This window comes from Stomoxys calcitrans, chromosome 1 (genome assembly GCF_963082655.1).
Source record: "Stomoxys calcitrans chromosome 1, idStoCalc2.1, whole genome shotgun sequence".
Lineage (NCBI taxonomy): Eukaryota > Metazoa > Arthropoda > Insecta > Diptera > Muscidae > Stomoxys > Stomoxys calcitrans.
In genome coordinates this window covers 50,747,753-50,761,945 of record NC_081552.1, presented here as the reverse complement: position 1 = coordinate 50,761,945, position 14,193 = coordinate 50,747,753, and the positions used below count along the sequence as shown (strand labels likewise).

At 36.8% G+C, this 14,193-nt stretch overlaps 1 protein-coding gene across 1 annotated transcript in view; it reads right to left on the bottom strand.

The window, feature by feature from the left end:
- Positions 1–5,316: 5,316 nt before the first annotated feature.
- The window catches only part of LOC106085508 (calcium channel flower), a 42,130-nt gene continuing 33,253 nt past the window's right edge, over positions 5,317–14,193 (bottom strand). The window contains exon 5 of the mRNA XM_013249785.2: positions 5,317–5,647. Coding sequence (XP_013105239.1) covers positions 5,494–5,647 — 154 coding nt within the window. The 3' untranslated portion in view covers positions 5,317–5,493. The remainder of the gene's footprint in view (positions 5,648–14,193) is intronic.

Sequence of the window (14,193 nt, the reverse complement as noted above, 5' to 3'; positions counted from 1 at the left end):
ATATAAACCGATCTTGGGTCTTGACTTCTTGAGCCTCTAGAGTGCACAATTCTTATCCGATTTGAATGAAATTTTGCACGACGTGTTTTGTTAAGATATCCATCAACTGTGTCAAGTATGGTTCAAATCGGTTCATAACCTGATATAGCTATCATATAGCTATATCTATCATTCTAGAGGGCGCAATTCCTATCCGATTTGGCTGAAATTTTGCAAGACGTTTTTTATTGTTACTTTCAACAACTATGTTAAATAAGGTTCAAATTGGTTCATAACCTGATATAGCTCCAATAGAAACCGATCTGGGATTTTGACTTCTTTAGCCTCTAGAGGTCGCAATTATTATCCGATTTGCCTGAACTTTTGTACGACGGATTCTCTCATGATCATCAACATACGTGTTTATTATGGTCTGAATTGATCTATAGCCCGATACAGCTCCCATATAAATCGATCTCTCTATTTTACTTCTTGAGGGCGCAATTCTTATTCGAATTGGCTGACATTTTACACAGCTCTCCAACATATAATTTAATTGTGGTCCAAACCGGACCATATCTTGATATCGCTCTAATAGCAGAGCAAATCTTTTCTTATATCCTGTTTTGCCTAAGAAGAGATGCCGGGGAAAGAACTCGACAAATGCGATCAATGGTGGAGGGTATATAAGATTCGGCCCGGCCGAACTTAGCACGCTTTTACTTGTTTTGTCTACCCACGCTATGTGATAAAAGCGAAGCATATGTTTGACTCATTCTCACTTCTTTTCGCAATGGATATGTGTGAAAGGGACCACAATATAATCTTGATCAATGCACAATTAATACTACTCATAAATAACAATTTAATTCAAACAATTAAATTTATGTTCAACGTATGCCTTGTCTATCAATCACTTCCGTGATACATAAGAAAATCGAGTTTCTATGTCAAAAATTATTAAAGCAATTAACAACTTTTTTGAAAAGTTTTTTATAAGTCAATACCATATTTAATCGGTCAAATATAGGTCTTAATTTTTTTCTGTTGGCGTTGTCGAAGGCGAAAATCGGCAGCAGTTGTAGTAGAAGGCGAATTTCACATTTCATCGTATTAATCGCCGTCGATTTTTTGACAATATAAAAAATTGTTGTGGTAAATAAAAACAAGTAAAAACGTGTTAAGTTCGACCATGCCGAACTTTGGATACCCACTACCATGAATATATTAATAATCCTATTTTTTATACCCACCACTTATCTAGTCATTCTGTTTGTAACACCTCGAAATATTCGTCTAAGATACCCCAAAGTATACATATTCTTCATCGCCTCGATATTCTGAGTCGATCTAGCCATGTCAGTCCGTCCATCTGTCGAAATCACGATAGCGGTCGAACGCGTTAAGCTTGCCGCTTGAAATTTTTAACATTGATGTATGGGGATTGCAAATGGGTCATATCGTCTCAGATTAAGATATAGCTCCCATATAAACCGATCTCCCGATTTGATTTCTTGAGCCCCTGGAAGCCGCAATTTTTGATATAGCTCTCAAGGGAACCGGTCTCTCGATCATCCTTGTTCGGTTCCTAAAAGCTTTAATTATGCTAGCTTGACAGAAGTTTGGTACGTAGAATAAATGTATGCCCTTCAACTAAATTTATTTTGTATACATTTTAAGCAGAATCCATGGTGGTGGGTTCCCAAGATTCGGCCCGGCCGAACTTAGCACACATTTACTTGTTCCTTACTGTTCTAACTCTTGTTTTTCTTCTGTTGTCTCTAGGTCTGATGTAGTGACTCACACCCTTTAAGTTTTCACCTACAATTTTCCTTACTTGTATATCACAATAGGCCAAACTGGCCTACAAGTAGCCACCTTGATTGTTGCTTCTCATACCCTGGCTGTGTATCCATACCCTGTTGAGAATGAACCCTTAACATTTTTAAAGGTTTTATACATTATTTTATTTTTTGTTTCAACTTTTTGTTTTTTTGTTTTTCATTGTGATGAGTTTTTCAATAAAATTTAGTTTGTTTATACTAATAATTTTATTTAATTATTTATATATATATATATTTATTTATATGTATATATGCATAATGTAACGCCGCTCTCATTTCCTCCGTGTATAATTTAATTATGTATGTATAATTATGTTTATAATGTAATAGATATAATTATAATTATTATAATTTATATATCAACTAAAAATACACGTCAATTTACTTGGGTTTACAGATTGCGTTATAGAAAATTGAATCAGGACTATTTTCAGGAATAATTGAAGTTGAAATTTAACATCTTTTTGTTGCTCAATCTATAGTTAACACAATTGCTTGATACTATTTCGATAAATGATTTTTTTTTTAATTTGGGTGTGTTTAGTTTTAGTTTAGTTAAGATTTTTTTATTTAGTGTTGTTGGCTGTTGTAGTTTGTTTTTGTTATTTTTTATATTAAATCTGCTAAGAATACCATACATATGTACTTAATATACAGATTGTATTTCTATTTTTTAATGATACATACATTTTTGTTTTTTTAGTGAATTAAAACTTTTTTTACTATTTCTTTCTGTTTTCTTGCTTAAATACATGATATAGTGGTTGCAGTAAATTTTTTTATATATAATTTAACAGGTCTTTTTTTTTGATAAATTTTTTACATTTTCTTTTAAATACAGTGTTTTTTTTTTGAAAAATTTATTGAATTTAACGGAAAAACTAGCAAAGTGTTAATTAAACCAACTATAAATTACATACATACTCGTACATATGTATATGTTTTACAAGTTTATCAAATTATAATGGTACATAAAGCTTTAGTTTATATGAGAATATGTTTTTTGTTTTTTTTTAATTTAATTTTCATTTACAAAATTTATGAATGGAATGAATAAAAGTTTGCGGTTACTTTTTTTTCTTTAAACTTTTTTGAATGAACAAAATGTATTTTTTTTCTTTTCAAATCACGACGACAATGAAAACGCATTACAGAACACACATTATAGAAAATATACAAACTAAATTAATAATAAATACTAAAAAGAAAGAAGAAAACAAACTACAAATCAATTTTTACATCTTATAATGTTGTATTGTAGTATTAGTTAAAGGCACTCACAATTAATATCATTTTGTCATTTCAAATCTTTTTCAACCCATTCTATGAGAGCAATTTAAATATTTAAAAATTAAAATTAATGAGAGTCTCACTCACACCAAGTCTCATTTCAATTACAGAGCGACCGTTATGTTCGAGCAACAACAATAGCAATTGATTTATCTATAACCTTCCATACTTTGGATTAGCTTAAGCAAATGGTGATTTTTCCAAACAGCCAATTCTTGAATTACCACACCGCTGATACCAAGATAATTATCAAAAGCAATAGCAATGAAATTTATGACCTTTCAAACTATGGCAATCTTAAGCAATTAATGGTGAATTACCACACAGCCGATTCATGATGATGATTATCACCCGGCAAGGGATAGCTGTGAGCACCGCACAAGCTGGAACCTTGAGGTCCGATCTGTGTTTTGTTTGTTGCTGTCACGAGAAGCTTAGCTGCGAGCTACCGGGCGCGTCCACGGGTTGCGGATAGTGGAATGCTCCATCCGGAGTAACTGTAACTGCAATCGAGCGGAGAGTCTCAGTGAGAGGTCGGGTGGCACTGACTCCAGCACAAATACTAAGTGCCACAATTTCATGTGGAGGTGGCGACAACATGACCAAAACTGCGTGGTAGGTAATTCTTCTGTTGACACATTGGTCACCAAGGAACTGAATGCGGAGTTAACATGGATCACATGTATACATAACTATCAGTCATGGCGGAAAAATCAAAATCATTTGATTTTTCAATGAACGGCATCTATCGATTACCGTTTGCAAAGAAATTTGTAATCATTAATTGACGGAAATGGAAAGAAAAATCGTTGTTACGTTTTTGGCAAAAGCTGTAATCAAGTAGTACATACGATGAGTACGATCATGATGAACCGTATGAAAGGGCCATAATATTAGGCCATCTATGCAGCACATCATGATCGTACTCATCGTGTGTACAAGCAAGATATATTAATTTACAGATAGTGGCAGTTGCCTAACAACATAATATTGAGTGGACTATCTGTCAAAATCAGTGATTAGTTCAACTCTGATTTTGTGCATGTTACTAGTTCGCGCCATTTTTCGTTATTTGTGTGTGTTATAGTTCTTAACTATAATACACACACACATACAACCAAAACTCGTTGACAGATAGTGCACTTCGCGAGAAAAAAAGTTGCTCAGCTGTTTACGGTACACTACCTGGTAATTATGCCATGTGTACAAATACATTATTAAAGCTTTTGCCTAAAACGGTACATCGATTTTTTTCCTTTGATTTTATTTCATTTTCCATACTTTTCTTCTCTTTTATAGATTTTATTTCTTTTATTTTATTTATTTCTATCAAGAAATGATTACACATTTCGATTTAAAAGAAATTCGAAAAATCCAATGATTTTGATTTTTTAACCATGACTGATGGTCATGTGTACATGTGACGGATACACCTTTATTTTCACCAATGCTATTACAATAACAACGCATCACGATGTGTCATTTAAACTGTCCTTAAAAGTTAATGCTTTTTTGAGCCTTCTTCTTTCCTGTATATTGGTCACCAATTGCTTTGGTAATTATCGATAATCTCGTATATGGAAATCACCACTTGCTTAAACCAATAAAAGTAAAGTAAAGCTGCCATTAGACGATAAGACATGCCATATGAACTGTCACTTTCTGTATTCATAAGATTTGTCTTATTACGTCGAATACGTATTGTACTTTTTTGTAGACATGTATCTACAGGTGTGTTCGATGAAATAAAAACTCGATTTAATCGAAGAAGTTGCATATTTAATCCAAAATTCATTTGTCATATTAAATTTGTCGTACGTATCTCACGATTTGTACAACTTTTAGAGTTGCTATTTCTGAAATTACATATGACATGTCTTGTCGTCTAATGGCGGCTTAGTCATAAATAAATCAATTGTTGTTGCTTGAACATAGCAGTCGCTCTGCAATTCAAATAAGCCTTTGTGAGTGTAAAACTCTCCTCATTTTAATTCTACTGCTCTCGTGTTTTTTTTAGAAGAGCGAGCATGGACTGAATAAATATGAAGTGGGAGATTGATAATAAATGGGAGTGTCATTATAACTTATAAGCCACTTTAGTTTTAAGACACCTACTTTTTCCAAGGATTTTGAAAATCTAAAACCCCAACCAGCTTCTATTCTTCTTCTTATCTGCGATATTTTGCTTTTTTCTTATAGAAAATTATTAAATATATGACTTTTATTCTCTCATTAAGATTTTCTTGGAAATAAAATGTATGTGTGGCCTCCCTTAGTTTAGTGTGAGTGTGGGTGTGTGTATAAATGAATTTTTATTGGCTTCCTTATCAATTTGTTGATGATTTTTCGTCACATCTTCTTTTTCCGTATTTACATTCCATCACACATTGCTATCGGTGCCCACCGCGCCCGTAAATGAGAATGGTTGGGCATTATTAATAATGCCAGCACGATCATTTGTAGTCGTACCCTGAGTACCACCGCCTGCCAAACCGGAATTAACTGCAGCTTGTCTCATGTCGGCAGCTGAAGCTCTGTAAATTGAAACAAAGATATAAGTTATTAAAAATGTTTCAAATTAAATAAATATATATATAAAAACATGCATATATGTATGTATTATATAGTACATCTAAAGGAATTTATTTTTATAATCATATAAGTACAGTGAAAAAAGTGTGCAGCAATAACAAACATCACCTTTACTTCAAACATCCGTACATAGTGCTGGTGACGTTACATTATAAAGGGGAAATTAATGAAATTTATAATGAAAAAAAAAATAAGTTTTTGTTTTTAAGTGGAGCTTCTCACCGAAATTTGGTAGGGAATCCTTAATATATTTAATGCTATACACAACTCAAGCCACTCTACATGATTCTAACCACATTCGATTCACGTTTATCCAATCATAGAGCAAAAGCTTTTTTTTAAATTTGGCAAAAAAAATGGAAATTTTTCTATGGCAAACACAAAAGAATGCCTCTTAATAATTACTGTCGGAGCTATCGAAGATTTGCTTTGTTGAAATTAGGGTTCTGCAGAAGCACAGGCTCTTTACGTTATAAAACAAGCCCAAGAAATGTGCGTTAAATGTCAATCCATGAACCTCCCATACGAGTACATGGGACTCAAATGAAAGGCATTTGGTAGCAATGTGTGAATCAGCGGAGCTGCTGAACTTGGAGGCTATAAGGAGCGCTGCACCTACATATTGGGTGTGAGGCACGAAGATCTCCTCGGCCTTTCGTAGTTTGTTCGAGCTGCCAAATCTTTATCTTGGTCCATTCTCCAAATTTTTTTGTTCCATAGTTCTGAAAAATCCCTACAAACAAATTAAATTTTTTTGAAACTTAAATATAAATTTAAAAATTTATAAAAACTGGTGAGGACCAAGAGATAGGTCAAATATCTAGGAATTCGAGTGGCGCAACTCGATTGACTTAAGACAAACACAGGTGGTCCTCTCCCCAATAAGCAGAGACTCTTAATAGGATGGAAATATGGGGACAAACACTGCAGGCAGCATGCCAAACGAAATCCCTACTCTTGATACACAGGTCGACTGTTGCCCTTGTATTAGGTGGAATGTTCTGCTGGACCTACCGACCATTGAGCGTGACAGGCTCTACACCGCGAGTTGCAACAACCAGTGAGAAGAGGGTGAGATTCAAAGGAATCATACTCGGGCCATACAAGAGGAGACTAAGGAGAATGAGAGTCGGGGTAGGTGAACGTGACAACTTATCCCCAATGTATGGATGTGGAGAGATTGGAAGCACGGCAACATCGACCTTATGTTCCACATACATTGACATGCCAAGTAGGAATCCCAAAGTGGACTTTCGACTAATCGATTAGTCGACATTTTGTGTAAAAAAGTTGAAAAGTCAAAGTCGACCTTCAATGATTAAAAAGTCGAATAATTGATTTTGAAGTCGATTAGTTGCACTGAGAAAAAAAGCTGCACAAAGGCACAAGTTTGGCTTTTCTAATGTTGCTTTGTTGTTGTTTCCAATTTTACGATTCATTGCTCTTTGGGTTACTCTTGTTAGCAGAAATATATTTGTCTACCCAACAACGTAGGATGGGGGTATACTAATCTAGTCATTCCGTTTGTAGCACCTCGAAAAATTCGTCTAAGACCCCATAAAGTATACATATTCTTGATCGTCTCGTCGTTCTGAATAGACCGAAATCACGATAGAGGTCGCGTAAAGCTAGCCGCTTGAAATTTTGCACAGATTGGGGATTGCAATTGGGCTATGTCGATTCAGATTTAGATATAGCTCCCATATAAACCGATCTCCCGATTTGACTGCTTGAGTCCCTGGAAACCGCAATTTTGCTAAGTACAGTCCAAATCAGTCTTTAACCTGGTATAGGTCCCATACAAACCGATCGCCCGGTTTATATGAGACGTGCATGTGGTATTTTGTTATGACTTCCAACAACTGTGCTAAGTACGACCCAAATCGGTCTATAACCTGATATAGCTCTCATAAAAACCGATCTCCCGATTTGACTTCTTGAACCCCTGGAAGCCGCAATTTTTAGTTCGATTTGGCTGAAATTTTGCACGAAGTGTTATTTTATAACTTTCAACAACTGTGCCAAGTACGGTCCAAATCGGTCTATAACCTGATAAAGCTACCATTTAAACCGATCGCTCTACTTGACTTCCGACTTGACTTGCGACTTACAAGCCGCAATCTGGAGTCTGGAATGTAGTATTTTGTAATGACTTCCAACAACTGTGCCCAGTGCGGCCAAACTCAGTCTTTAACCTGATATAGCTCCCATGTAAACCGGTCTCTCGATCATCCTTGTTCGGTTCCTAGAAGCTTTAATTTTTGCTGGTTCGACAGAGCTTGGTATGTAGAATAAAATTATGCCCTACAACTTAATTTATTTTGTATACATTTTTAGCAGAATCCATAGTGGTGGGTTCCCAAGATTCGGCCCGGCCGAACTTAGCACGGTTTTACTTGTTTAAATTGAAAAGTTATTTAAACGGAAGGCAAAATATGGTAATATCATTACATGCTTGAATCGATTTGATTAGCATCAGCAGCAGTATTCAGATATAATAACTCGGGCCAAAGTTTGTGCATATACAAGCCAAATTTTAGGGATTACGTCCTTATAAGAGTAAGCTTCAACTTAATAGTTTTATGTTTATGGAAGTTACATTTTGGCACAATTGTATTTTTTATCCATTATATTCGAGGATGAGCTGTATAGGATTATATATTTTCATTGCCCCCGCATAGACTAAACTCCAGATTTGAAATCTTCAGCTCCTTAAAGGCGCATTAATTGTCCGACTTTGCTTAAGATTGGAAAATTTGGTTATAATATACTCATCACAGTCCATATTTTGATATAGCTACCATATAGATCGATCTCCAGATTAAACATCTTAAGCTTATAAAGAGCGAATATATCGAATATGGTCCATATCGGTCCAACTTTAGGTGTATGTACCATACTAATGTACCCCAATTATCGGTATTTTTGCTCTGAAACCCAAATTTTTGTTCCAATTTCCTTGGGCTGTCGAAAGTATATTCCATAGACGAATCGACCAATATTTCATAGTACCTCCTATATAAGGGTACATTTATCAGATGGTATTTGGAATAGATAGACACCCTTTTGGGGTAGGCGGTTTTTTTATACCCTCCGCCATAGGATGGGGGTACACTAATTTCGTCACTCTATTTGTAACACCTCGAAATATGCGTCTGAGACCCCATAAAGTATATATATTCTTGATCGTCATGTCATTTTAAGTCGATCTAGCCATGTCCGTCGGTCTGTCTCTCCGTCCGTCCGTCCGTCTGTCTGTCAAAAGCACGCTAACTTTCGAAGAAGTTAAGCGAGCCGCTTGAAATTTTCCACAAACATTTTTTATTAATGTAGGTCGGTTAGGATTTTAAGTGGGACAAATCGGTCCATGTTTTGATATTGCTGCCATATAAACCGATCTTGGGTCTTGACTTCTTGAGCCTCTAGAGGGCGCAATTCTTATCCGATTTGGCTGAAAATTTCCATTAGATGTTTTGTTATAGTTTCTAACAACTGTGCCAATTATGGTTTATATCGGTCCATAACCTGATATCGCTGTCATATAAAACTAATTGGGGTCTTGACTTCTTGAGCCTCTAGATGGCGCAATTCCTATCCGATTTAGCTGAAATTTTGCATGAGGTGTTTTGTTATAACTTCCAACAATATGGTTCAAATCGGTCCATAACCTGATATAGCTGCCATATAAACCGATCTGGGATTTTGAATTCTTGAGCCTCAAGAGGGCGTAATTATTATCCCATTTGGCAGAAATTTTGTACAACGGCTTCTCCTATGACCTTCAATATCCGTGTCAAATATGGTCTGAATCGGTTTTCAGCCTGATACAGCTCCCCTATAAACCGATCTCCCTATTTTACTTTTTGTGCCCCTAAAAGGCCCAATTCTTATTCGATTTCGCTGAAATTTTACACATAGACTTCTATTATGGTCTCCAATACTCAATTCAATTAGCATAGCAATTATTTTCTTTTTTCCTTAGTTTGTCTAAAAAGAGATACCGTGCAAAGAACTCGTGAAATGCGATCCATGGTGGAGGGTATGTAAGATTCGCCCGGCCGAAATTAGCACGCTCTTACTTGTTTAATGTCTAATGATGACGACAACAACAAAATTTGGAAAATTCGATATATTTGAAAAATGGTTTTTGGTTATGCCGTATACATAAAATCGGATAGTTTAAATATATTTTTGTGTGTTTTTTTTTTGGATTTTATAGAGGAAGAAATGGAGAATAAAAGTTCGTTACTCATATGTGCAATAAAATGCAATGTTCTACTTGGGTTTTAACATTCAGAAAATCACAAGTTGAAAGTCGGCTAGGATATAGAGAACATTTCAAGCTTTAATTGATATGCCAAAAAAGGGAAAAATAAACGGAAGTGTGGAAACTTTTGGTATTTAGGAAAAAATTTTTATTCGGCCAGTGTGCGCCAATCCAAATTTCATTAGATTACCTCTTTCCTACCTCGAGCTAGAATTTTTCTAAGACTTCTATTCTTAGGTATTTTTCTTTACATTCGTCGTTAACCCATATCTGTCGATCCGTTCAACAGAACGGTCGAAATCACGGGTAAAAAAATGGGTTCAAGTTTTTATATTCTGCACCGAGGCGCCCCGGGTAACCGAGTTGGTAGCGTGCTCGAACTGCCAGTGCGGGGGTCATGGGTTCGATTCCCACCAGGGGCCTTGGACTGTCGCTATTGTGGTATCGCAATGGATTTAAAAATTGTCCAAGTGAGTCTGGAAAGGACTTTCACTCTTACCTGACCTAACCTAACCATACCCTAAATCACTATTGTCGTACCCTTTAAGGGCATACCGATCGACCTATATTCACTTTCTGATTCGATTTAACTATGTCCGTCTGTCTGTTCGTGTGTCTGTCTGTCCTTCTGTCTTTCTGTCCATGTTAAATTGTGAACAAATTTATTACAGATTTGGATATAGCTCCCATATATATGTTTGCCCGATTTGGCCTAATACTGCAATAATATCATAACTTGTCAACTGATCCTCTCAAAATTAGGCACAAAGGTTTCATTTATGACTCTTCGGATCACTAGTGAATTTCGGTTCAGATTGTATGTGTGTCACCCGATTTTTACTTTTAGAGCCTTTGCAAACATTTTTATCAAACGAACTTCTCAAAATTTCTCTATGACTCCTAAAATATGTACAATTTTTATACCCTCCACCATAGAATGGGGGGTATACTAATTTCGTCATTCTGTTTGTAACTACTCGAAATATTCGTCTGAGACCCCATAAAGTATATATATTTTTGATCGTCGCGACATTTTATGTCGATCTAGCCATGTCCGTCCGTCTATCTGTCGAAAGCACGTTAACTTCCGAAGGAGTAAAGCTAGCCGCTTAAAGTTTTACACAAATACTTCTTATTAGTGTAGGTCGGTTGGTATTGTAAATGGGCCATATCGGTCCATGTTTTGATACAGCTGCCATATAAACCGATCATGGGTCTTGACTTCTTGAGCCTCTAGAGTGCGCGATTCTTATCCGATTGGAATGAAATTTTGCACGTCGTGTTTTGTTATGATATCCAACAACTGTGCCAAGTATGGTTCAAATCGGCCCATAACCTGATATAGCTGCCATATAAACCGATCTTAGGTCTTGACTTCTTGAGCCTCTACAGTGCCCAATTCTTATCCGATTGGAGTGAAATTTTGCACGACGTGTTTTGTTATGATATCCAACAACTGTGCCAAGTACGGTCCAAATCGGTACATAACCTGATATAGCTGTCATATAAACCGATCTTGGGTCTTGATTTCTTGCGCCTCTAGAGGGAGCAATTCTTATACGGTTTGAATGAATTTTTGCACGAAGTATTTTGTTATGATATCCAACAACTGTCCCAGGTATGGTTCAAATCGGTTCATAATCTGATATAGCTGTCATATAAACAGATCTGGGGACTTGATATCTTGAGCTTCTGAAGGGTGCAATTCCTATCCGATTTGGCTGAAATTTTGCATGACGTATTTTATTTTTACTCTCAACAACTGTGTCAAATAAGGTTCAAATCGGTTCATAACCTGTTATAGCTGTCATATAAACCGATCTGGGGACTTGACTTCTTGAGCCTCTAGAGGTCGCAATTATTATCCGATTTGCCTGTTTTTTTGTACGACTGATCCTCCCATGACCATCAACATACGTGTTTATTATAGTCTAAATCTGTCTATAGCCGATAAAGCTCCCATATAAATCGAATCTATTTTTCTTCTTGAGCCCCCAAAGGGGGCAATTCTTATTCGAATTGGTTGACATTTTACACAGGTCTCCAACATATAATATAAATGTGGTCCAAACCGGACCATATCTTGATATCGCTCTAATAGCAGAGCAAATCTTTTCTTATATCCTTTTTTGCCTAAGAAGAGATGCCGGGAAAAGAACTCGACAAATGCGATCCATGGTGGAGGGTATAAAAGATTTTTTAATTTTGCTGTTTTTCAATTCAAACTCGGGGTCTTTCTGTTTTTATACGCTCCACCATAGGATTGGGGTGTACTAATTTCGCCATTCCTTTCGTAACACCTCAAAATATGCGTCTAAGACCCGATAAAGTATATATGTTTTTGATCATCAGACATTTTAAGTTGATCTGGCCATGTCCGTCTGTCTATCGAAAGCACGCCAACTTTTGTAGAAGTAAAGCTAGGCGCTTGAAATTTTGCACAAATATTTCTTATTAGTGTAGGTCGGTTGGGATCAGAGATGGTCTGTTAGAAACTCCGACGTATATGACATACATTATCGACGTATAATACATACTTAAAAAACGTCATAAACCTAGTCAAAAAACTAGTTTTTGACAATTGAAAAATAATTAGGAAATCGTACAATTAGTTTCAACTTTTGTGAATTTATAAATATGGTTGGAATGGAAATGTCTGGCGAGCTGTTACACCTCCTCGTAATCCTAGTCGGATAATTCACCGTGCAAAATGTGGAGCCTTCAATCTGCTCTGCCAAAGCTATGCCCCGCTGGTCATTACCTAGGGGAGAATGCCATGAAATGTGATGCTCATTAAAGTCTCCTAGAACCAGACGATTATGGACAGATAGTAGGCCACTGATGTCGGGCTTGCAACTCTGGCCATTACCTGGGACACAGCCACCAACCGGCCGTATGTACACGTTGTATAGCTCTATCTCGGCAGTACCGGATCTGACTGCTATCCCCATGCACTCCATGTAGGGGTCACGAGCGCAAGGCGCGGGCGGGATGAGTCTATACTGCACGAAATAGTTGTTGTTGTTGTAGCCACATTTTCTTGTGGAGGTGGCAATCTTCATCAGGCTCCTGTATGTGACCAAGCTCGTTCCGGTCCAAAGGACCGATCGCCACAGGAACAAGGTAATTTAAAGGCGCCAATAACTCGCCTTGTCATATCGAGCATCATAGACACTCAGTACTTGTGTAATACCCGGTGTCGCCCGGCCTCTCACTGAGACTCTAGATATGAGACTCGATACCCCTGTCCGCGTCTTACTTACTCCAGTTACTCCGTATGGAGCATTTCACTATCCGCAACCTGTGGACGCGCTAAGCAGCTAAGCTTCTCTTTTTCCTTAAAGGATCCTTACATATCACATTGTATCCGTGACAACTGTGCAAGGGGGATGAGGGGTCACTGATTACGATTACAGGTGTCATAACCGGATACTGTGCGATGGGCCATATGGCCACGCACAGGTCCTGTACAACGACTACAGTGGGGGAGGATGAGTAGGAGAAGATCAAACACCTACTCTATTCATACCCGGGTCTTCAGAGCTACAGGCTTTCCATTCTAGGAAGGCGGGTTTTCTCCGATCTCGGCCAACTTGCAGATGTATCTCTGGGAGTCGACGAGACACGCGGCCGAGTGAACTCACATTTCGTGGTTGGCTACCCATTCACCTATTTTCCGATTTGGTTTCTTGAGCCTCTAAAAAGGCGATTTTTTCAAGATTGTAACAAAGTTAAGTTTGAATCGGTCGATTCTTTGATATACCTCCCATTTGAACACACGATTTAAACGATTTAAATTTGTTCAACCGCTAGAGGGCGCAAGTTTTGTTCAATTTGGATGTAATTTTGCATATGATGCTTTGTTATGACTTCGTGCATCCACATCCAGTATGGGACAAATTGATTGTTCTTTAACCTGAGATAGCTTCCATATAAACCGAGGTAATATATGTTCACATATACAGAGCTCTTGAGTCGCTAGAGGGCCCCAATTATACACGATTTATTTATAGTGTTGGTGTTTTCACCAACCACACAACTCTTGCATAAAATTTTGAAACGACATTTAAATTTTGGTAATAGTTACATAGGGAAAAGACATTGAAAAAGTAATTTATGTAAAACAAAAAATATGGGATCCTTTGCATAAATTCGTGTTAATTGACTGGCCATGGAATTTTATTTGAAATACTTGATTAATAATAGATCAATAGATAAGCT